We start from the raw sequence: 24,655 nt of genomic DNA, 5'->3' as shown, positions 1-24,655 counted from the left end.
GGTGTACCTTGATTAATATTTTTCTCTGTATGATTTCACATGAATATAGTATAAAATTTACAGCAATATTTATTTTTAAACACCTGATACATTTTGTCATATCTTATTCTCTTATATAGAAATTATCTGAGAATCTAATATATAATTGAAATGAAAGCAACCTGGGTTAGCAATTATTTTACATAATAAACAAAGAACTGGTTTCACAACCACTGACTTGCATTCAAATCTTTCTGCAAGTTAGTAACACCAGCTAATAGTAGTAATTATCAATATTGTACTACTAGTCATCCTTTTTCTTGTCCTTCTACAAGTCCTACTCTCTTCCCCTTCCTACTGACACTATCGGTTTCCCTTAGTGTGAGTGGGAAAATCTTTCAAGAGTAGGGCAGGGTGGCATAGATTTTTCATTAGTCTTACCTCAGCTTTTGTCTCTTGAGAAAGTTATCATATAAAGCCCACGCAATTTGCATTCAATATAGATATTGATTTTTAACAATGGAATAAAATCTCAGCTTTATGTGGACAAAAATTATCTTTTAAGAGATTACTTAATAATGTAATAAAGAATGCTTGCTTTGTACACGTTTTAAAAGTGTGATATGAATTTAAAATATATGAGTTTATTGTGTTCTTTCATAAAGAATATAATCTTATATGCCGACAGAATTTTTTTGGTATTGAAACTAAGAACACTATTCAGATACAAGTGGTATAAATTATTTGGTCTTTATTATACCTGCATTGTCATTATCTCTATGTTTCTCTGCCAGGCGGCTATGATATTAAGGCAAGTTGACACAGGGAGCTTTAATGAGTCGCTTGTCATACGGCAAAAATCATCTGCTTTCATAGGGTATGTTTATGCTGTAATATGTAAACCCCTGGGGACTCAATGAAGAATGATTTAAATGCTTTAGTAAGATCAAGTGAAACTGAGTTTGTCTGCAAATATTATAGGAACACATTTATTTTGTTGAGGAAGTGTTTTAAGCTGTGATACTGGTGAAGATCCTCATTACCTATGGGAGAATTTTAGAATTTCAACTAGCTCATTGCTGTGGGAAGTCAGGGACCCCAGAGGGAGGGACTGACTGAAGCTGTGGCAGAAGAACACAAATTGGGAAGATTTCACTGACATTTTTTAGTTCCCCAAATTAATACTTTTATAATTTCTTACACCTGTCTTTACTGTAATCTCTGAACATAAACTGTGAAGATTTCATGGACACTTATCACTTCTCCAATGAATATCCTTGTGATTTTCTATGCCTGTCTTGTCTTTAATTTCTTAGTCCTATCATCTTCTTTGTAAGCTGAAGAGGATGAATGTCGCCTCAGGACCCTGTGATTGTGTCAATGGCACAAATTGTTTGTAGAGCCTGTGTGTTTGAACAGTATGAAATCTGGGCATCTTAAAAAAAGAATAGGATAACAGCGATGTTCAGGGAACAAGAGAGGTAACTTTGAACTGGCCACCAGTGAGCCGGACGGAATAAAGCTATATTTCTCCTCTTTCATAAGCAAATAGGAGAAATATCGCTGAATTCTTTTTCTGAGCAAGGAACATCCCTGAGAAAAGAATGCGCCCTGAAGGTAGGCCTGTAGACAGCCCCTTTTTAAGGCATTCTGTCTTTTATGGTCGAAGCCTAAGGGATGAAATAAGCCCCGGTCTCCTATAGTGCTCCCAGGCTTATTAGGTGGAGGAAAATTCTCTCCTAATAAACTGTGGTCAGACAGGTTATCTGCTCTCAAACCCTGTTTTCTGATAAGATGTTATCAATGATAATGGGTGCCCGAAACTTCATTAGCAATTTTAATTTCACCTCATTCGCGGCCCTGTGATTTCACCGTGCGTCCATTTGCTTTGTGATATTTTATTACCTTGTGAAGTATGTGATCTCTGTGACCCACATCCTATTCATGCACTCCCTCCCCTTTTGAAAATTACTAATAAAAACTTGCTGGTTTTAAGGCTGGGGAACATCACGGATCCTGATGGCATGTGATGTCTCCCCCGGAAACCCAGCTTTAAATTTCTCTCTCTTGTACTCTTTCTCTTTATTTCTCAACCCAGCCGAGACACTTAGGAAATAGAAAGGAACCCACGTTAAACATCAGGAACGGGTTCTCTCGATAGCTCATCTTACTGTCAAAACTGGTAAGTCTACTTTTAGTCAAGTCCACATGGTGTCTGTCAACTACGACTTTGCAAGATAATATAATGCCGATGTACTGAAAAATCTGGCACTATTAAATGAAGAATGATATCTCAAGTGACCTGCACATGTTAAGTAATTAGTAGTATTAGTAATAATAGCAAAATAATAATAATTGCAAAATAAACAATATCTCTGAATAACTGACTAGAAGCCAGAGACACTTCAAGTGTTTTTCTGTGTTAATATTTTTTCACACAACACAATATAAAGTTGTCACTATTTTTGTAAATGTAGGTATCATTATTTCTATCAACATACTCGTCCACTTCTCCATCATCTGTTACCTGAATCCATGCAAAATTTCCTGAATGGCTGGCTCTTTATTCTGACCCTCCTGCAATTTAATCATTGAATATCTTGAAAGCTCTTCTTAAAGAAGAGAATCTTTTCATATAGCTTTCTTTCTTAACTCTTTTTCATAGTTTTTAAAAGTGTTAAAATAAGTATTTCAACTCCTAATATGTATCTGGCTCTAATTTGCCTCTCAGCATCATCTGATTCTTAGTCTCTCCCTGCAAATTAAACCTGAGGACTTGAGAACTATCCTGATGACTTTACCTGCTTTCCTTCCTTTGTCTATCTCTCCCCATCATTCTTTTACTTATTCCTATACATTGTTCAGCTCTCATCGTAGTAATCAGTGACTCTAGGATACTTTCTATTATCTCCACTGATGCTTTCTTGACATTGGGTTTTTCCTTGAGATAATAGTTTTTATGTAATTTTTATTACTTGCACATATTCTATCTTTTGAAGTAGAATGTAAGGTATGTGGGGACAGAAATTGTGTCCATTATTTTCACTGAAAATTGTGCACTTACCTGTGTTTTGTGCTAATCCCTTTGTAAATATTATTGGAATGCATGATCAATACCTTCTTAGGTGTTAAATAATGAAGACTTTAATTTAACCAACTCTATTTTTGAAGTCTCCTTAGTATTCCCCTCTATTTGTAGCACTCATAAAACTCACATACCTGTGATGGTATCACTATATACATGAGTTCTAATTGGTATCTGCTTTACCCCACCCACTTCCCATCTTTCTTTCAGTGTAAGTCAAACACTCTGAATGAACACTATAGAATCATTTCTACTGAAAATTCAAAGTCAACAAAATAAAACCAATGACAGTATGTTTACCTTAGGTAGGGGTTTGGCAGGTTTGCAGTGGAGTCCTCCAACAAAATCAACATTTGGTAAGAGTGGATGTGGAAACTGAAAATTCCAGGAGTTTCGAATAAGCCATATGTCAGCTTTCCCCATTGTCTCAGATAATGTAGTGGGTCTTCCTGACAAGAAAAAGAAAAGAAAAGGTGGATGACACAAGATAATTACATTAGGTTATTTTCTGAAAGGGGTTAGAAAAATGAAGGCAAAAATATAGGCAAAAGCGTCAGTGCTTTGAAAAATATATGCATATGTTCATTCATAGATATAATTTAATTTTATGTATTTTTTATTTTGCCCATGAATATTTATAAGAAAGGCAAAGTAGTAGGAGAATTGTGAGGTTAAGCTACATCTCTAATATCACATCAGTATACTCACAATCATAAATAATTATTAAAATAAGCCACAGACAATTAAACATCAATTTCTTTTCTTTTTAAAGCTTCAATAGTAGTATATGGACATTTAAACAACTCTTTGAGCTCCATATACAATTAATTCTACTGTACCCATAAAAATAATTTTCTAAGAAATAGTCTAGTTTATAACACTCATTAAGCTAATTCTTTTATCTTTGGTTCTTCAAGTGAACTGTGGACTATGTGGAGATTATGGATGAAAACTTTGTACTCTTTTAGATGCAAGCTAAGATCTTAATAATCTTATTTTTAAGTAAATATGTTTGTAAATTATATCTAGAAATTTTTGAGAAGTTATTGAAATAAAGATTTGTACTCAACCTTAATCTGTCTTATATCTTTTAATAAAGAGACATAGTTTGAAAAGCAACTATGTAGACATAACAACCTTCACATTCCAATAAGATGATTGGACTTTAAATGAATGGTTTCCAATTCTTTAATGAAAGAGTATAGAAACATTAGACATTTCAAATTATCTTTAATGATTTTTGCATCAGAGATATAGACATTCTCTCTCTCTACTGTGAAGGAAAACTTCTGGTAACATGGGAACATCTTTTGATTTCTAAATAAGAAAACTAAGCTTCACAGAAAAAATAATTTTGGCAGTTATAAAGATAGTTGTAGAAAAATGTGTAACTACTCATTCAAAATCTATGCATTGAGTAAGATGTTATTTGATGGGTTTTACTGTTTTTAAGATGTAAAACACTGTATAGTAAAACAGATGTGTAATTACTTAAAGTCTTAGAGGCACTGATACATAGGTTTATGATTTCCTGGGGTTTTCTGTGTGAATCATGGCCACAGGGTTTTATCTGACTCTGTAATTTAAGCTTTTCTATAATATTTGTGAGATTGATAGATCATCTTGTATTTTCGTTTTATAAATTCACTTACCAAAACCCCACTACCCTGACTTTAGAGCTTTATGTAAGCTCTGCTTCAAAGACATAAATAAGTTACAGATTGAAAAAAAATACTTACCTAGAACTTCACTATAAAACTGATCCCACTTCTTCATGTCATGCATTTGGAAATAAAAGTCAAAATAAAGCACATAGATCATATTTTTTACCCTCTCCATGAAAGTCATTTGATCACTTAATTCTGACATAACAACAGGTACGTAGGAGGGAGGGAAAAGAAATCCTCCACAATGCTTTTCAAAAACATAACCAGGAGTGAAGCGGAGACTGTACACAAGGGGTATGTTAAATAGCTCAGCCAGCAGCTCACTACAAGGAAAAATAGGATCTGCAAAAACGACGTCAAATCTTGACTCTTGTAGTTTCTTCATTAATTTCTTATTTGAAACTACATCTTTACAGAAATTTCTAATTATGTCACCAAACCTCCATGTGATTTCTTGCATTTGTGAAAAATATAACCAAAATGTATCTTTTGGAAGTTCTGACCATCTCTTAACCTCTTGCATGGCGATATTCTCAAACTCAGTTTTAGTTAACGAGGTAGGAAAAACTTCAATTTTAAGAGCGGGTGAGTTGTTGGGATCAAAAAGAATGGAAGCTGAAGATGCCAGGACAGTCACCTCATGACCTCTCTGGACAAGCTCTTCCAGGATTGTCTTCATATTCATCCAAAGGCTATATTCTGCCGCCCACACCAGCACCTTTCCACAACTCCCAGAGCTAAAGTAAAAGCTCAGTTGTATTAGCAGAATTACTGAAGTCCATTTCACAGACATCCTGGTGCAATGCAATGCTTGTTTTCCAGTTGCTATTCCTTTCTGTCATTTCTCATGGTTATATCCAAAGATAAATTAGCCAAGAAGTTAAAATGTAACCATTATACTTCAAAGTACATACAATACCATTAAATCAACATTTCGAGCATGTGGATGGCAAGGAGACAAATGAAGGTAAATGACCTGTTTACAAAGATGTGATTAATTTCCCGTTTATGTTTATGAGTGCTATCCTTCAGCTAATATCAAGGATCTTGTATGGGCATGCCATCTGTCTTATGCAATATATTTTGGAAGAGTGTCCAGAATGGTAGCAGTGAAAGGTCATGTTTCTGCAGTCCATTTGACAGAGAACTAAAGATAAAATGACGAAACATGGTCCATATATTTTTGTACCCTTTGTTGACGTATAATTTAAATATCATACAATTTATCAATTATTGTGTAAAATTTAATGTTTCATAGTATATTCACAGAACTGTGCGTCTACCACAACAATCTATTTGACAACCCTTAAATCTCCTCAAAATAAGTCCTATAGCCTTTAGCCTTTTCCTCTTCACCTCTAGTTTCTGGATTTTCCCTGTGCTGGGTAATTACTAAGTGAATTTCTCTCTATATAGATTTACCTATTCTGGACAATTTTTAATACACGGAATCATACAATATGTGGTATTTCGTGACTGGTTTCTGTTATGTAGCATAATATTTTAAATGTTCATTTATGATGTAGCATATACATGTTGATTCTCACAACCATCATGTAAGATATTGAGAGTGTGAAGATGTCACTATCTTTATAAACTTTGTTAAGGTAATCAAAGAAAAAGAGAGAAAAAGAGAAAAGTAAATCAAGCTTGTAGTACATTCAGCATTAATCATTAGGTTTGCTTGTTCTCTGACTCACTTCCTCATAGTTATTTGGCTATTGTCGTGGAATTATGCAGACCTTGTTACGAGATTGTAGTTCCTCTTAACTCTTCTATAGATAATAACTTAAGCATTATGAAATGATCAACTTTCCTTCTGAGATATTCCTTCAGGTCCAGCACATGGATAAAACTATTGACTCAGCAGGTCTGAAGGACCTCACTAATGCCAGCTGATCTGAGGAACTTCACTGATGCCAGCTGATCTAGAGGACCCCACAAGGAACTGACTCAGCAAATAATGTTGTTTCTTGCTCTGATAACTTTGTCCCTATTACCCTAACCAATCAATTACCCCAATTTTTCAGTCCATCACCATCTATGATCTCCTTAAAACCTCCAGCCCAGAGCTCCTTGAGGAGCTGTATTTGAGATTCTCTTCTCATCTCCTTGCTCAGTGTCCTGCAAATATTAAACTCCTTCTTTGCTGCCAAACCTGATGTTTCAGTGTAATCGGACTATTATTGGACAGTAAGCATATGAACCTGTTGGTCCTATAATAAAACTTCCACGGATAAAGTAACTGCAAATATAATAAAACTAGAAAGATAACTATAATTAGAAGTAGAACTTAATGAGGTAACAGAATTGATGAAATCGCATGATAAAACAAGTAAGTAAGGAGTTACTTCTTAGGGAAGAGCAAAGAAACTTGTTTCTTGAGATGGAATCTACTCCTGGTGAAGATGTTATGAACATTGTTGAATGACAACAGGAGATTTAGAATATTACTTAAACTTACTTTATAAAGCAGCATTAGAGTTTGAGAGGTTTAATTCCAGTTCTGAAAGAAGATCCTCAATGGGTAAAATGCTATCTGACAACGTTACATGCTGAAAAAAAATCTTTTGTGAAAGAGTGGGTTAATGTATATCGCAAATGCCATTGTTGTCTTATTTTTAAGAAATTGTCACAGCCATGCCAACTGCTAGCAGCCACCACCATAAAAGGTTATCAACCATCAACATTGATGCAAAACTCTCCATCAACAAAAGTTGCGCTCACTGAAGACTCAGATGATCATTAGCACTCTTTAGCAATTAAGTGTTTTTAATTAAGGTATGTACTTTATAGACTTAATATTATCGCAGACTGAATACACTACAGCATTGTGTAAGCATAACTTTTTCTATGCCTTATAAACCAAAGCAAATTGTGTGACTCACTTCATTGCAATATTTGCTTTATTGTAGTATTCTAGAACTAAATCTGCAACATCTCAGAAGTATGCCTTGTATTAGTGAAAACACTTAATATGAGATAAACTCTAAAATATATATTGCAGTTGAAGGGGCTCTATTTACTCACCCCTTCTGTTCCTCTTTGTGAGGGCCATGCACATTACCTACTTTCAGTCAGTCATCTTGGCCACATATATTAACTCACTCTATCACAAAAGATTTTTTTAAAGTTTCTAATTCACACAAAATAGAAACATACACAACATACACACACTTTCTGTCATTCCACACAAAGCCCAAAATTACATGGTGGTTTTGGAAAACAAATATTTTACATCACTTTACCTATGAGGACCCTCACTAATTAGCTGATAATACATTGAATAGCTATAATATAAAGACTATTTTGATATGAATCACATGAACAATACAGGATGTTTAGAGTTCCAGACAAAAAACACAAGTACTTCTATATGAAATAATTAGAAAAACTTAATGAGGCAGGTAACATATGATATAAGATGAAAGCTTTGATTGGACCTAGGCAGTGTGTGGCCAAGAAGGGATTTTCCAATAAAGAACAGAAAGATTAAAGGTCATGGACATATGGAGAGCATGCCAATGTGTATAGATCACAGAGAAAGTTGAGGGCAGGAGATTACAAAAGACAGTTAATTTGGAATGAAGACGTTAGGCAGTCTTACCTGTCATACTATGGATTTGGATTTTAATACACCATCAAAATTTACTTACACAACTTTTAAAGAATGACTGTTACGAAATCAAGATTTTCCTTTAGCAAGCAAATGTGTCAACTAATATTGGTGTACAAAGTCAAGACCTTAAAATTAGAAAGGATTATTAAAAGTGTGCATTTGTAACCAAAACAGGAGATCATAATGGCCTGATATGGTTTGGCTTTGTCCCCACCAAAATCTCATCTTGAAGTGTAACTACCACAATTCCCACATGTTGTAGGAGGGACTTGATGGAGGTAACTGAATCATGGGGATGAGTCTTTTCCATGCTATTCTCTTCATAGAAATTCTTTGCTTTAGATTTTGCTATTTGTTTTTGGATAGTTAGTCATCTTTACTTTCTGCTTTTCTTCATGCCTCCTTCACTCCTTGATTTTATATATTAATTTATTTTTAATTAAAAAAGAAAAAGACAGAAGTTACTTAGAATTTATGTTCAATGTTGAATTTTGTTCATCTTTATGCCTTTTGTCACATACTTTTTTTTTTAATCAGAAACCTATATGAAAATATTGCATTTGAAAACATAGGAATACATAGATGTTCCAATTTTATAAGCAAAACAAATTTCACAATCCTAATTAGCATACTTGCTTTTATTGAGTTTTATGAAATTTAATTAACCATTAAATTTTTAAAAACTCCTTGGATAGTGTATATATAGTAGTACCTAAAGAGTGCAAGTCTAGAATTGTGATAAGAAGAAAGTTAAAATTATCTGATTGCTAGACTGTAACATCAAAATTGTAATTGCTTTTTTATTCTAGAAAATTCTAATTCATAAGAAAGACTACATTAATCGAAGCTTCTACTTTCATGCCCAAGTACAGTGGATGGAGTTCTTATACAATCAAATATGTTGAGTAGATTCTTGAGCATAATTCTTCTCTATCTTTGTTATATCAGCCCTCCCTTTATATGTTCCTTGGGGTTAGTACACTTCAGCATTGTTTCTTTTTGTTGTTGTTGTTTTTTGATTTGTTTGTTTTTGAGTAGTCAGCACAGAACTTAAGTCTTAAAACCTTGGGCGGGCACCGTGGCTCAGGCCTGTAATCCCAGCACTTTGGGAGCCTGAGGTGGATGGATCACGAGATCATTAGAGAGACCATCCAGGCTAAATGGTGAAACCCCCTCTCTACTAAAAATACAGAAAATTAGCGGGTCGTGGTGGTGGGTGCCTGCAGTGTCAGCTACTAGGCTACTAAAAATACAAAAAATTAGCTGGGTGTAGTAGTCCCAGCTACTCGGGATGCAGAGGCAAGATAATGGCGTGAACCAGCAAGGCTGGAGTTTGCAGTGAGCCGAGATCACGCCACTGCACTCCAGACTAGGCGACAGAGCGAGACTCCGTCTAAAAAAAAAAAAGATTTAAAATCACAAAATGTGAGACAGGAACTTAATATTTTCTTTTCATTTTGTCACAAACAAATGACAAGAAAGAGAAGTATTTCCAAAGTAATTTCAAGAATTCATAGGGAAATGATTAGTTGAGCCCACATACACTACTGTAATGCTTTAAAATTTTTTATGTTGAAGTAGTGCCTGTTAATGCAAAGCAGAAAATGAGATTCAAATTCCAAATGGAAAGTCACACTTTCTTCGCTGTGTAAATGGCTGCTTATAAGGACTGGAGGTTGTACTCACCTTCTGTGGAATCTGGGCCAAGTCTGAAACGATGAGATCAGCCTTCCCTTCCATAATATTTTGCACAACTGGCCCCAGAGAAAACACCACGGTGCCATCTTTGGCAGAGATCTGGACAAATTCTTTCATTTCCTACAACGAAAATAATCTCTGTACCATAAAGAATAATCTGCATCCTGTAGAATAATATAGTTTACCTATGCTTTAATAAAAATCTGAAGAAGTTTCCGTATGTGTAATTATATTGTCCCTATATTCTGCCATATACTTTCAGTCTCTCCAAGAAAGTTTGTGTTAGAAACACATGGCTTCAATATATAGTAATTATTTACTAGAAACAGTACCCAACCAAATAGTTATACAGGACACTTAAGTAATAAATATACAGCTTTTTAAATATTTGGTACATACTCTAAATTCTAAAATCATAATGGTTTACAAACTCATAAAAATATTCCTTGAGGAGTGATGTCAGTAAATGATGAAATAACGCCCCCCAAATTAATTCCCACACAAAGAGACAGCTAGTAATTATGGAAATACAAAAAGCCACGTTGAATTCACCAGAGCTAAAAAGAGAAGAAGAAAATCCCAGGACACATAGACATGGGAAAATTCATGATCTGTAAGATGAATAATTTTTTTTGGATTATGACACCCCTTCCACGCACCAAGAAGACACACCACTGTGAGAGAACTTTACCTGAAGTTACCAAGATCAGAGGAGGAAATTTGAGGGGAATGTTCAGTTTCTTCATGGATCTGTGATTCTTTTTGGAAAACCCATTTTTGTCCTACCCCAGGAGAGACATTAGGAGTGGCCTGAGGGTTGAATGACCTGGGGTGAATTGGAAACTAGAGTGGGAGTACTAACCACAGTGACAGGCACACAGATCTCAGCAACTGCTTGGTGTTCCTATTAGCAGGAATGCCACGCTGCGGAGTTTGACCAGTACCATAACACTGCAGGGACCAAAATCCAAAGAAAGGTCTGAATCTTTCGCCCGTATTTTTTACAATTCTCAGGTCCTCATACGGAGCTTTACTATGACCTGCAAACAAGTATAACATTTGAGATTAAGTTTCAGTTATTGCTTAAGTCTCTCCAAGACCTAGAAATCACTGCAAGTCTGATTTTAAGTTACAATGCAGAATTAAAGTTCAGATGCTCTGTAAAATTTTTGATAAGAAATTCAGTGCACACCTATTTTAAAAATTCAGAAATCACAGCACATATGAATATAAAGTTGAAAAAAACACATTTTAGAGAATAATCCAGGAAAAAGATGATACATTTTGCAAAGAAGTAGAAATGTTTTAAAAATAAAAAGAAATCCAATTAAAAAAAATAAGTGAAGTGAATTGAAAAACTCATTAGAAAACTTCAACAGCAGACTTGGTCAAACAGAGTAAGGAATCAGCAATCCTATAGGTAAAACATATGCAATTAGTCAGAAGAGTCAAAAAAGAGAAATAATTAAAATTAGTGAAGTAAGCCTACGGAAAGTATCAAATATTATTAAGCAAACTACCTCCGTATAATAGGAGTTCTTGAAGGAGATAAGAAATAAAAAGGTCTAGAGAGCATACTTAAGAAAATAATGATGGAACATTTTGTAAATCTAGAGAAAGATGACAGTATCCAGGTACTCTAATCAAATTTAATCCAAAGAGTATTTCCCAAAGGCACATCCTATTTAAATGGTTAAAAGGCAAATACAAAGAAAGAATAGTGATAGCAATATGAGAAAAAGTTTGTACCATATTAAACAATGTCACAATTCAAGTTTCATCAAATTTCTCAAAATAAAATAAAATAAAATAAAATAAATCAATCCGTGAGCAAGAGGAGAATAAGATATACATTTAAGGTGCTGAAAATAAATCTGCCATGCAAAGATACTGTGCCTACCAAAGCAATTCTTAAAACCAGAAAGAATGATAAGATTTTCCCACACCAACAAAAGCTAAGGCATTCATAAACACCAGACCAATCTTATAAGAAATAATAATAAAGAAAATTTTTTTATTGGAAAGAAAAGGACACTCACATGTAACAAGTACACATCTTAAGGCATAAAAAGCACTAGTAAAAGCAATTATAAAGACAAATTCAGAATACTCTAATAGTATAATTGTGGTATATAAGCATTTATATCTTTATCATGAAGAAAAAAGACAAGATATTAAAGAAAATAGTAACTACAATTGATTAAGAGATGGAAATTTGAAAAGATATAAATTTAGACATCGAAAAGTCATTATGTGGAAATTATGTCAAAATACAGTTTTGTTTAGTTTTCTTTGTGCTCGAAGTTGTCATCAGATTAAACTATCTGACAAAAAAATATTCTTGTAAATCTTTCATTAACTAGGAAGCCAAACTTAGACACAATACACAAAAGTGGCATGAAATGAAAACATACTACTAGAGAAAATTTCTTAACCATTAAAGGAAGACACAAAGAGAGATAGAGAGACAGAGAGAGAGAGAGACAGAAAGAGAGACAGAGAGAGAGAGACAGAGAAAGAGAGATAGATTGAGAGAGAAAGGAGATACAAAAAGTAACCTGGAAAAGAATTAACAAAATGGAGGTAGCAAATCTTTATCTATTAATAATATTATGGAATGAAATTGATTGAATGATCCAGGTGAAAGACATAGAGTGACTGAATAGATAAATAATTAAAACTCAACTCTATTGTCCCCACAGAAAACTCACTTCCCCTATGAAGGCATACATAGACTAAAAGGAAAGAAATAGAAAACTTTGTTTATTGTCATTGTAAACAATAAAAAAATTACAGTAGTAGCTATTCTTAGTTAAAATATATATTAAGTCTAGATTGATAAGAAATTAGCCATTATATAATAATAAAGAACAAAATAGAGCAACAGAATAAAATTGTAAATATATATAGTCATAACACTGGAACATCCAAATATATAAAGCAAAATTTACAGAGCCGAGGAGAGAGATTTACCGTGATATAATAGTAGAAGCCTTCAGTACTTTACTTACAATAATAAAAACATAATTCAGACAGAAACTTAAAGAAGAAACCTCAGAGTTAAACTGCACTCTAGGTAAGATAAACCTAACATGGACATTTACAGAACATTCCATCGAACACTGCAGAATATGTAATCTTCTTAACAGCACATGAAACATCTTCTAGAATAGACCATATTTTAGGTCAAAATAGGTCTTAAAGTGTTTTTAAATCAAAATTAGGTCGGTTTTTTCCACAGCGGAATAAAACTAGAAATCAATAAAAGAAAGAGTTTGGGAACATGTACAACTACATTGAAATTAACTGTGCTCATAAACAACCATTGGGTATATAGATAAATTATACTAAAATATATGAGAAAAATAAAAATGGAAAGACAATATAACAAAACCTAGAAGATATCGAAAAAATAAGTTCTAAAACAACAAATATATACCAATAAACGTCTTCACTAAAAATGCAGAAATATCTTAAATAAACAACCTATACCACCTCAAGAAATGTGAAAACAGAAACTAAACTAAAAAATAGTAGATAAGTAATATAACAAAGATTATAATGGAAATAGATAAAACAGATTTTTAAAATATTTAAAAATCAACAAGACAAATGTTGGTTTATTGAATACATAAAATTGAAAAATCTTCAGCTAGATTAACTACAAAATGTGATGACAGAAATAAATAAAATGAGAGATGAAAAAGATACATAACAACTGATACACAGAAATACAAAGGATTATAAGATACTATCATAAACAAGTTCATGCCAACAAATAAAAAACCAAAAGAACATAGAAAATTTTTTGGACACACACAACCAACCAGCATTGAATTAAAAAGAAATAGAAACATCAACAGGGAAATAATGAGTATCAAGACTGAAGCAGTAATAAGAAATCACATGAAAAAGCAAAAACGAAAAACCATGAACTGACAGCTTCAGTGCTAACTCAAGATGGATTAAATAATTAAATGTAAAACCTAAAACCATGAAAACCCGAGGAGAAAACCTAGGCAATGCCATTCAGGACGTAGGCATGGGCAAATACGACATGACTAAAGCACCAAAAGCAATTGGAAAAACAGCCAGAGTTGACAAATGGGATGTAATTAACCTGAAGAGCTTCTGCACAGCAAAATAAACTATCATCAGAGTGAACAGGAAACCTACAGACAGGGAGAACATTTTTGCAATCTCTCCATGTGACAAAGTGCTAATACCCAGAATCTACAAAGAACTTAAACAACTTTACAAGGCAAAAACAAACAGCTCCATCAAAAACTGGGTAAAGGATATGAACAGATAGTTCTCAAAAGAAGACATGTATGCAGCCAACAAACATGAAAAAAAGCTCATCATCATTATCATAAGAGAAATGCAAATCAAAGCAACAATAAGATACCATCTCACAGTAGTTAGAATTGCAATCATTAAAAAGTCAGGGAACAACTGGTGCTGGAGAGGATGTGGAGAAATAGGAATGTTTTTACGCAGTTGGTGGGAGTGTAAATTAGTTCAACCATTGTGGAAGACAGTGTGGCGATCCCTCAAGGATCTAGAACTAGAAATACCATTTGCTCCAGCAATCCCATTACTGGACATCTACCCAAAGCATTATAAATCATACTACTATAAAGGCACACACACAAATATGTTTATTGCAGCACTATTCACAATACCAAGGACTTAGAACAGACCCAAATGCCCCTCAATGATTGATAGACTGGATAAAGAAAATGTGGCAATGTTCACCATGGAATACTATGCAGCTATAAGAAAGAATGAGTTTGTGTCATTTGTGGGAACATAGACCAAGCTGGAAAACATCATTCTCAGCAAACTAACACAGGAACAGAAAACCAAACATTTCATGTTCTCACTGCTAACTGCAAGTTGAACAATGAGAACACATGGACACATGGAGGGGTATATAACACACTGGGGCCTGTCGCGGTGGGTGGCAAGGGGAGGGAGTGCATTAGGGCAAATACCTAATGCATGTGGGGCTTAAAACATAGGTGACTGGTTGATGGGTGCAGCAAAGCATCATGTGACATGTATACCTATGTATCAAACCTGCATGATCTGCACATGTATCCCAGAACTTAAAGTATAATTAAAAAATTGATCCATTTTTCTCAAATATTTTTTCCAAAACACTAAAGTAAATGCTTCAAAAATATATTTTCAAGAGTGTGATTACCTTGATACTAAAACCAGAAAGAAGGAACCAGAGAGAGAGAGAGGGGTGGGGGGGGGGGATTTAATAGACCAATAATCCTGGTGAATATAGATGCAAAAATGCTCAACAACTGCTAGCTAACCAAATCCAAGAGCACATCAAAGAGATTATACACAATGGTGAACTGGGATTTATCCCAGGGATGCAGAGAAGGTAAAGCATATGCAAATCAATAAATGTAATACATTACATCAAGAGAATTAAGAAAAAATATACAATTTTATCAGTCGATGCACAAAAAGCATTTGATAAAATTTACATTTCTTCATGAGGAAAACGTTAAACTTTCAACAAATAAAGTGTACTAAAAAACACTTCAAACTTATTCAGGCCATATATGACAAATGCACAGGTAACATCACACTAAAAAAGGAAAGTTGGAAAGCTTTGTCTCTAAGATCTGGAACAAGACAAAGATGTCCATATTGATGACTCTTATTCAATATAACATTAGAATTTCTAGCCATAGCAATTAGCCAAGAGAAAGAAATAAAGGACATTCATTGGTGGCCGGGCGCGGTGGCTCAAGCCTGTAATCCCAGCACTTTGGGAGGCCGAGACGGGCGGATCACGAGGTCAGGAGATCGAGACCATCCTGGCTAACACGGTGAAACCCCGTCTCTATTAAGAAATACAAAAAAAAAAAACTAGCCGGGCGAGGTGGCGGGCGCCTGTAGTCCCAGCTACTCGGGAGGCTGAGGCCGGAGAATGGCGTAAACCCGGGAGGCGGAGCTTGCAGTGAGCTGAGATCCGGCCACTGCACTCCAGCCTGGGTGACAGAGCGAGACTCCGTCTCAAAAAAAAAAAAAAAAAAAAAAGGACATTCATTGGAAAGGAGAAAATCAAATTATCCCTCTCTGCATATGACATGATTTTATACATAGAAAATCCTAAAGACTCCAACAGAAGCTCTTAAAATTGATCAACAAATCCGGTAAAGGCAGATGGTACTAAATCATCATCCAAAAAATCAGTTGTGTTTCTGGATTCCAATATCTAAATGAAAAAAAAAAAAAAAAAGAGTGAAAAAAAGAAATCACATTTACAAAGCTACAAAAATGAAATATGTAGGAATAGATTTAACCATGAAGATATAAGATCTTTACAATAAAAATGATAAAACATTATTGAAAGAAATTGAAGAAAACATATCTGTAGTTACAAAGTCTTGAACTTCTCAAGTCATCCATGAGGATTGGAATCCAGTTCTTCCAAACTCCTGTTAATGTTGATATGCTGTCCTGTTCCTATGAATCGCAAATGTTTTAGTTTCCAATATGGTAAATTATTTACAGAAGGTTTACAATTTCCTCTGTTCATATTAATCACAGAAATCACAATCTAAGACAACAATAGCATTACAAAATGTATTTCTTAAATGATAAAACTTGAAAGTAAATTTACACCTTTATTAGTGGGCTGCAGAATAGATGTAATGTTGGTGGGTGTGAAAACAACATTAATCTCTTTGTACATTTTCATCAGAAATTTTGGGTGTCCATGTGCATTGTCATTAAACAGTAATATTTTGAAACAAATTTTATTTTCTGAGGAGTAGATCTCAACAGTCAGCTTAAAATATTCAGTGAGTCATGCTTTAAACAGATGTGGTGTCATATAGTCATTTTTTGTCTGTTTATAGAACACGGGCAATGCAGATTCTCAGATTCTCAATGTGTAATTCTCAAAGACTCTAGTACTTTCAAAATAATAAATGAATCTTGTCTTCAACTTAAATTCACTAGCTGAATTAGCCACTAACAAAAGAGTCATCATGTCTTTCAACGCTTTAAAGTCAGGCATTGACTTCCCCTCTTTAGGTATTAAAGTCTCAAATGACACATTTTTTCAATAAAGGACTGTTTTTTCAACATTCAAATTCTGTTGTTTAGTGTAATCATCATCATCAATGATCTTAGCTAGGTTGTCTAATTAATTTTCTGCAGCTTCCGCATTGGCACTTGTTACTTTACTTTGCACTTCTTTGTTATAGAACTCATGGGCCAATGTCTGCTAGCTTTCCACATTTTTCTCTATGGCTCCCTCACCTATTTCAGCCTTCATAGATTAAAAAGAGGTAGGGTCTTGTACTGGGTTAGGGTTAGACTTAAGTTATGGTTGTGGCTGGTTTGATATATCCAGATTAAAACGTCTTCACATCAATGATAATGGGGTTTTACTTTTTACCATTTGGGCATTCACTGGAGTAACACTTCTAATATCCTTTATGAACTTTGTTTTATTTTATTTTTTTTATTCACAGCTTGGCTGTTTGATGCAAGAGGCCTAGTTTTAAGTCTTTCTAAGCTTTTAACATGCGTTCCTCATGTTTCTTAATTATTTCTAGCTTTTGATTTAAAGTGAAAGATGTGGTACTCACCTTTCTACTTAGGGACCTTTCTAAGTTTATTAACTGGCTTAATTTCAATGTTGTTGTGTCTCAGGAAATAGGCCTGAGGGGTGGGAGACAGACTAGGAAACTACTGATATGTGGGGCACTCAGTAGACACCCATTTATTAAGTTGGACATCTTATATGGACATAGTTTGTGATGCCCCAAACCAATTATAATAGTAATATGAAAAATCACCAATCACAGATCACCATGGCAGATATAATAATAGTGGAAAAGTCTTGAACTTTTGTGAAAAATTAACAAAATGGCTCACAGAGATATCAATTAGTTACTTGCAGTTTGAAAAATGATGTCAATAGACTTGCATGATGTGCAATTGCCACAAACATTCAATTTGTAAAAAAAACAAAAAAAAAAAGAAAGAAAACAAAAAATAAAAAAGAAACTAAATATGTGCAAACCATAATAAAACAAAGTGCAATAAAGTAAGGTATGTTTATACTCTGAAGGATATTATTATGTGTGATATAAATGGTGGAACATGATCAGAAACCCAGAGAAAACCATTAGCCATCTGTGGAGCAATCAGAAAAAACTGATGTGACAGATCACATATACAGTGAGATGAAACCTTTGGTAGACTCTAGACAGAGAGTGGCTAAAGAAAACAAATCACAGAATGAGAGAAAGTCCTGATATTTGCAAACTATTCCCACAAGTATGAATTTTAGAGTAAATCGTATTCCAGAGATTATACAAAAGAAAATATGGTTGAAATTGGAGGCCTTGTGTAGCTTTATGTGATGTATACAGGTTTCTATTTTAATTTACAGGCAAAATAATTTAATCTAGTATTAAAGAAAACCAGCCAAAACGTCATTGTTGTTTTGTTTTGTTTCTTTAGCAAGCCAGTCTGGCAGCTAAACAAAGATTGACAAGTAAACAGAAGAGTGCAAATGTAGGGAAAATAATTAAAAATATATATCAGGAAACCAAGTATAAGACTATAGGGCTGTGGCTTGCATGATAGTAAATGTGAGGAATATAATTTGAATTTGTGATTACCGACCGACTACATCTGAGGCTGAAAGTATTGTATCCACAAAGACACAGATATGGTTTCTATCTGAATGGTCAAAACATTGACAATGTCTTTAGGGAAAATATACACAAAAAATGAATGCCATGTTTGGGAAAAATAGGATCTTTGTGCAACTGGTTTTTCTTCAGTGATTAATTTAGTAATAATACTTCTCTATGTAAATAATTATAATTTCCTAGGAGACTCATTGTTGGGTATAGTGATAGAGTTTCATAATATGAATTAGATAATAATTTATCTACTCAGCTATCTATGCTTCTGTTTATTTTTTTCACATTACACATTAAATGCACAATTTACAGCACTTACGTAATCCACTCATGAATGGTATATAGGGAATAAAAGAGAATGTGATATATTTCCTGTGATCAAGTAGCTCACATGTTTATATTTAAATTAAAAAATGCCATTATAATCTGAATGGCATTTATTTCTATATTAAAGAAAGGTCTACAATCAGAGGGTTAAGATGGCCAAATAGGAATAGCTCTAGCCTCCAGCTCCCAGCATGAGCGACACAAAAGATGGGTGATTTCTGCATTTTCAACTGAGATACTGGGTTCATTTCACTGGGTTGTGTTGGATGGTCATGGATGGTCAGTGGGTGCAGCCCATCCAGCGAGAGCTGAAGCAGGGCAAGGCATCACCTCACCTGGGAAGGGCAAGGGAGAAGGGAACTCCTTTTCTTAGCCAAGGGAAACTGAGACACGCAACAACTGGAAAATCGGGCAACTCCCACCCTAATAGTGTGCTTTACTAGGGGTCTTAGCAAAAGACACACCAGGAAATTATATCTCACACGTAGCCCAGAGGGTCCCATGCCCAAGGAGCCTCCCTCTTTGCTAGCACAGTAGTCTGAGATCTAACTGCAAGGTGGCAGCGAGGCTGGGGGAGGGGCATCCGCTACTGCTGAGGTTTAAGTAGATAAACAAAGCCACTGGGAAGCTCGAACTGGGTGGAGCCCACCGCAGCAAAAGGAGGCCTGCTTGCCTCTGTAGACACCACCTCTGGGGACAGGGCACAGTTAAACAAAAAGCAGCAGAAACCTGTGCAGATGTAAATGTCCCTGTCTGACAGCTTTGAAGAGAGCAGTGGTTCTCCCAGCACAGAGGTTGAGATCTGAGAATGGACAGATTGCCTGCTCAAGTGGGCCCCTGACTCCCAAGTAGCCTAACTGGGAGACATCCCCCACTAGGTGCTGGCTGACACCTCACACCTCATATGGCTGGGTACACCTCTGAGACGAAGCTTCCAGAGCAAGAATCAGACAGCAACACTTGCTGTTCAGCAATATTCTGTCTTCTGCAGCCTCCACTGTTGATATCTAGGCAAACAGGGTCTAGAGTGAACCTCAGGCAAACTCCAACAGACCTGTAACTGAGGGTCCTGACTGTTAGAAACAAAACTAACAAATAGAAAGGACATCCACACCAAAAACGCATCACTACATCATCATCATCAAAGACCAAAGGCAGATAAAACCATAAATATGAGGAAAAAACAGTGCAGAAAAGCTGGAAATTCAAAAAATCAGAGTGCATCTACCCCTCCAAGGGAACGCAGCTCATCACCAGCAACGGAACAAAGCTGGTTGGAGAATGACTTGGACGAGTTGAGAGAAGAAGGCTTCAGTCGATGAAACTTCTCAGAGCTAAAGGAGGAACTAGGAACCCAATGCAAAGAAACTAAAAACCTTTAAAAAACAATGGATAACTAGAACAATCAAGGCAGAGAAGTCCATAAATAAACTGATAGAGGTGAAAAGCATGACACGAGAATTCCATGAGAAATGCACAAGCTTCAGTAACTGACTCGATAAACTGGAAAAAAGAGTACCAGTGATTGAAGATCGAATGAATGAAATGAAGCAAGAAGAGAGTTTAGAGGAAAAAAAAAAAAAAGAGTAAAAAGAAATGAAGAGAGCCTCCAAGAAACATGAGATTATGTGAAAAGACCAAATCTACGTCTGACTGCTATGCTTGAAAGTGACGGGGAGAATGGGACAAAGTTGGAAAACACTCTGCAGAATAATATCTAGGAGAACTTCCCCAACCAAGTAAGGCAGGCCAACATTCAAATTCAGGAAATACAGAGAACTTCACAAAGATACTCCTGGAGAACAGCAACTCCAGACACATAATTGTCAGATTCACCAAAGTTGAAATGAAGGAAAAATTGTTAAGGGCAGCCAGAAGGAAAGGTCGGATTACCCACAAAGGGAAGCCCATGAGACTAACAGCAGAAATCTCGGCAGAAACACTCCAAACCAGAAGACAGTGGGGGCCAATATCCAACATTCTTAAGGAAAATAATTTTCAACTCAGAATTTCATATCCAGCTAAACTAAGTTTCATAAGTGAAGGAGAAATAAAATCCTGTACAGACAAGCAAAGGCTTAGAGATATTGTCACCACTAAGCCTGCCCTACAAGAGATCCTGAAGGAAGCACTAAACATGGAAAGGAACTACCAGTACCAGCCATTGCAAAAACATGCCAAAATGTAAAGACCATCGATACTAGGAAGAAACTGCATCAACTAGTGAGCAAAATAACCAGCTAATATCATAATGACAGGATCAAGTTCACACATGACAATATTAACCTTAAATGCAAATGGACTAAATGATCCAATTAAAAGACACAGACTGGCAAATCGGATAAAGCGTCAAGACCCATCAGTTTGCTGTATTCATGAGAGCCATCTCACATGCAGAGACACACATAGGCTCAAATAAAGGGATGGAGGAAAATCTACCAAGCAAACGGAAAACAAAGAAAGGCAGGGGTTGCAATCCTAGTCTCCGATAAAACAGACTTTAAACCATCAAAGATCAAAAGAGAAAAAGAAGGCCATTATATAATGGTAAAGGGATCAATTCAGCATGAAGAGCTAACTATCCTAAATATATATGCACCCAATACAGGAGCACGCAGATTCATAAAACAAGTCCTTAGAGACTTACAAAGAGACTTAGATTCTCATACAATAATAATGGGAGACTGTAACACCCCACTGTCAACGTTGCACAGATCAACAAGACAGAAAGTTAACAAGGATATACAGAAATTGAACTCAACTCTGCACCAAGCAGAATTAATAGACTTCTGTAAAACTCTCCACCCAAAATCAACAGAATATACATTGTTCTCAGCACCACATCACACTGATTCCAAAACTGACCACATAGTTGGTAGTAAAGCACTCCTCAGCAAATGTGAAAGAACAGAAATTATAACAAACTGTCTCTCAGACTACAGTGCCATCAAACTAGAACTCAGGACTAAGAAACACATTGAAAACCACTCAACTACATGGAAACTGAACAACCTGCTCCTGAATGACGACTGGGTACATAACAAAATGACAGCAGAAATAAAGATGCTCTTTAAAACCAATAAGAACAAAGTTACAACATACCAGAATCTCTAGGACACATTAAAAGCAATGTGTAAAGGGAAATATATAGCACTAAATGCCCACAAGAGAAAGCAGGAAAGATCTAAAACTGACACCCTAACATCACAATTAAAAGAACTAGAGAAGCAATAGAAAACACATTCAAAAGCTAGCAGAAGGTAAGAAATAACTAAGATTGGGGCAGAACTGAAAGAGATAGAGACACAAAAAACCTTCAATAAATCAATGAACCTAGGAGCTGGTTTTTTGAAAAGATCAACAAAATTGCAAGACCCCCAGCAAGACTAATAAAGAAGATATGAGAGAAGAATAAAATAGACACAATAAAAAATGATGAAGGGGATATTACTGCCGATCGCACAGAAATAATAACTACCCCCAGAGAATACTCTAAACACATCTATGCAAATAAACTACAAAAACTAGAATAAATGCATAAATTCCTGGACACATACGATCTCCGAATACTAAACCAGCAAGAAGTTGAATCCCTGAATAGACCAATAGCAGGTTCTGAAATTGCGGCAATAACTAATAGCCTACCAACCAAAAAAAGTCTAGGACCAGACGGATTCACAGCCGAATTCTATGAGAGGTACAAGGAGGAGCTGGTACCATTCCTTCTGAAACTATTCCAATGAATAGAAAGAGAAGGAATCCTCCCTAATTCATTTTATGAGACCAACATCATCCTGATACCAAAGCCTGACAGAGATAAAACAATAAAAGAGAATTTTAGAACAATATCCCTGATAAACATCAAGCAAAAAGCCTCAATAAAATTCTGGCAAACAGAATCCAGCAGCACATCAAAAAGTTTATCCACCATGATCAAGTGGGCTTCATGCTTGGGATGCAGTGCTGGTTTAAGGTATGCAAATCAATAAATGCAATCCAGCATATAAACAGAACCAAAGACAAAAACCACATGATTATCTCAATAGATGCAGAAAGGCCTTTGACAAAATTCAACAGCACTTCATGCTAAAAACTCTCAATAAATTCGGTATTGATGGAACGTATCTCAAAATAATAAGAGCTATTTATGACAAACCCACAGCCAATATCATACTGAATGGGCAAAAACTGGAAGCATTCCCTTTGAAAAGTGGCACAAGACAGGGATGCCTTCTCTCTCCACTCCTATTCAACATAGTATTGGAAGTTCTGGGAAGGACAATCAGGCAAGAGAAATAAATAAAGAATATTCAGTTAGGAAAAGAAGAAGTCAAATTGTCCCTGTTTGTAGATGACATCATTGTACATTTAGAACACCCCATTGTCTCAACCCAAAGTCTCCCTAAGCTTTTAAGCAAGTTCAGCAAAGTCTCAGGATACAAAATCAATGTGCAAAAATCACAAACATTCTTATACACCAGTAACAGACAAACAGAGAACCAAATCATGAATGAACTCCCCTTCACAATGGCTTCAAAGAGAATAACATACCTAGGAATCCAACTTACAAGGGATGCAAAGGATCTCTTCAAGGATAAACTACTAATCACTGCTCAGTGAAATAAAAGAGGACATAAACTAATAGAAGAACATACCATGCTCATGGATAGGAAGTATCAATATTGTGAAAATGGCCATGCTGCCCAAGGTAATTTATAGATTCAATGTCATCCCCATTAAGCTACCAATGACTTTCTTCACAGAATTGGAAAAAACTGCTTTAAAGTTCATATGGAACCAAAAAAGACCTCGTATTGCCATATTGCCAAGACAATACCGAAGGAACAAAGCTGGAGGCATCATGCAATCTGACTTCAAACTGTACTACAAGGTTACAGTAACCAAAACAGCATGGTGCTGGTACCAAAACAGAGATATAGGCCAATGGACCAGAACAGAGCCCTCAGAAATAATACCACACATCTACAGCTATCTGAACTTTGACAAACCTGACAAAAACCAGAAATGGGGAAAGGATTCCCAATTAATAAATGATGCTGAGAAAATTGGCTACCCTTAAGTAGACAGCTGAAACTGGATCCTTTCCTTACTCCTTATATGAAAATTAATTCAAGATGGATTAGAGACCTAAATTGTTAGATCCAAAACCATAAAAACCCTAGAAGAAAACCTAGGTAATACCATTCAGGACATAGGCATGGGCAAGGACTTCATGTCTAAAACACCAAAGGCGACAGCAACGGAAGCCATAATTCACAAATGGGATCTAATTAAACTAAAGAGCTTCTGCACAGAAAAGAAACTACCACCAGAGTGAACAGGTAACCTACAGAATGGGAGAAAACTTTTGCAATCTACTCATCTGTCATAGGGCTAATATCCAGAACCTACAAAGAACTCAAACAAATTTACGAGAAGAAAACAAACAACCTTATCAAAAAGTGGGCAAAGGATAGGCACAGACACTTCTCCAAAGAAGACATTTATACAGCCAGCAGACACATGAAAAAATGCTCAACATCACTTGCCATCAGGGAAATGCAAATCAAAACCACAATGAGAT

At 35.4% G+C, this 24,655-nt stretch overlaps 1 protein-coding gene and 1 pseudogene across 2 annotated transcripts in view; both read right to left on the bottom strand.

Moving 5' to 3' along the window:
• The window catches only part of LOC102126139 (UDP-glucuronosyltransferase 2B33), an 83,978-nt gene that overhangs the window by 9,380 nt on the left and 49,943 nt on the right, over positions 1-24,655 (bottom strand). Inside the window, exons 1-2 of one of the 2 annotated variants that reach the window (XM_065545129.2) lie at positions 4,804-5,558; positions 3,365-3,513 (exon numbers count right to left, since the gene is read on the bottom strand). The exons of the other annotated variant lie outside the window; for it this stretch is intronic. Coding sequence (XP_065401201.1) covers positions 3,365-3,513; positions 4,804-5,524 — 870 coding nt within the window. The 5' untranslated portion in view covers positions 5,525-5,558. Of the gene's footprint in view, positions 1-3,364; positions 3,514-4,803; positions 5,559-24,655 lie in introns of those variants that run through there. 2 annotated transcript variants of the gene reach the window in all.
• The window catches only part of LOC135970840 (UDP-glucuronosyltransferase 2B4-like), a 46,015-nt pseudogene continuing 28,100 nt past the window's right edge, over positions 6,741-24,655 (bottom strand).

The sequence above is a fragment of the Macaca fascicularis genome, chromosome 5 (assembly GCF_037993035.2).
Source record: "Macaca fascicularis isolate 582-1 chromosome 5, T2T-MFA8v1.1".
Classification (NCBI taxonomy): Eukaryota; Metazoa; Chordata; class Mammalia; order Primates; family Cercopithecidae; genus Macaca; species Macaca fascicularis.
This window is presented reverse-complemented; position numbering and strand designations above follow the sequence as displayed.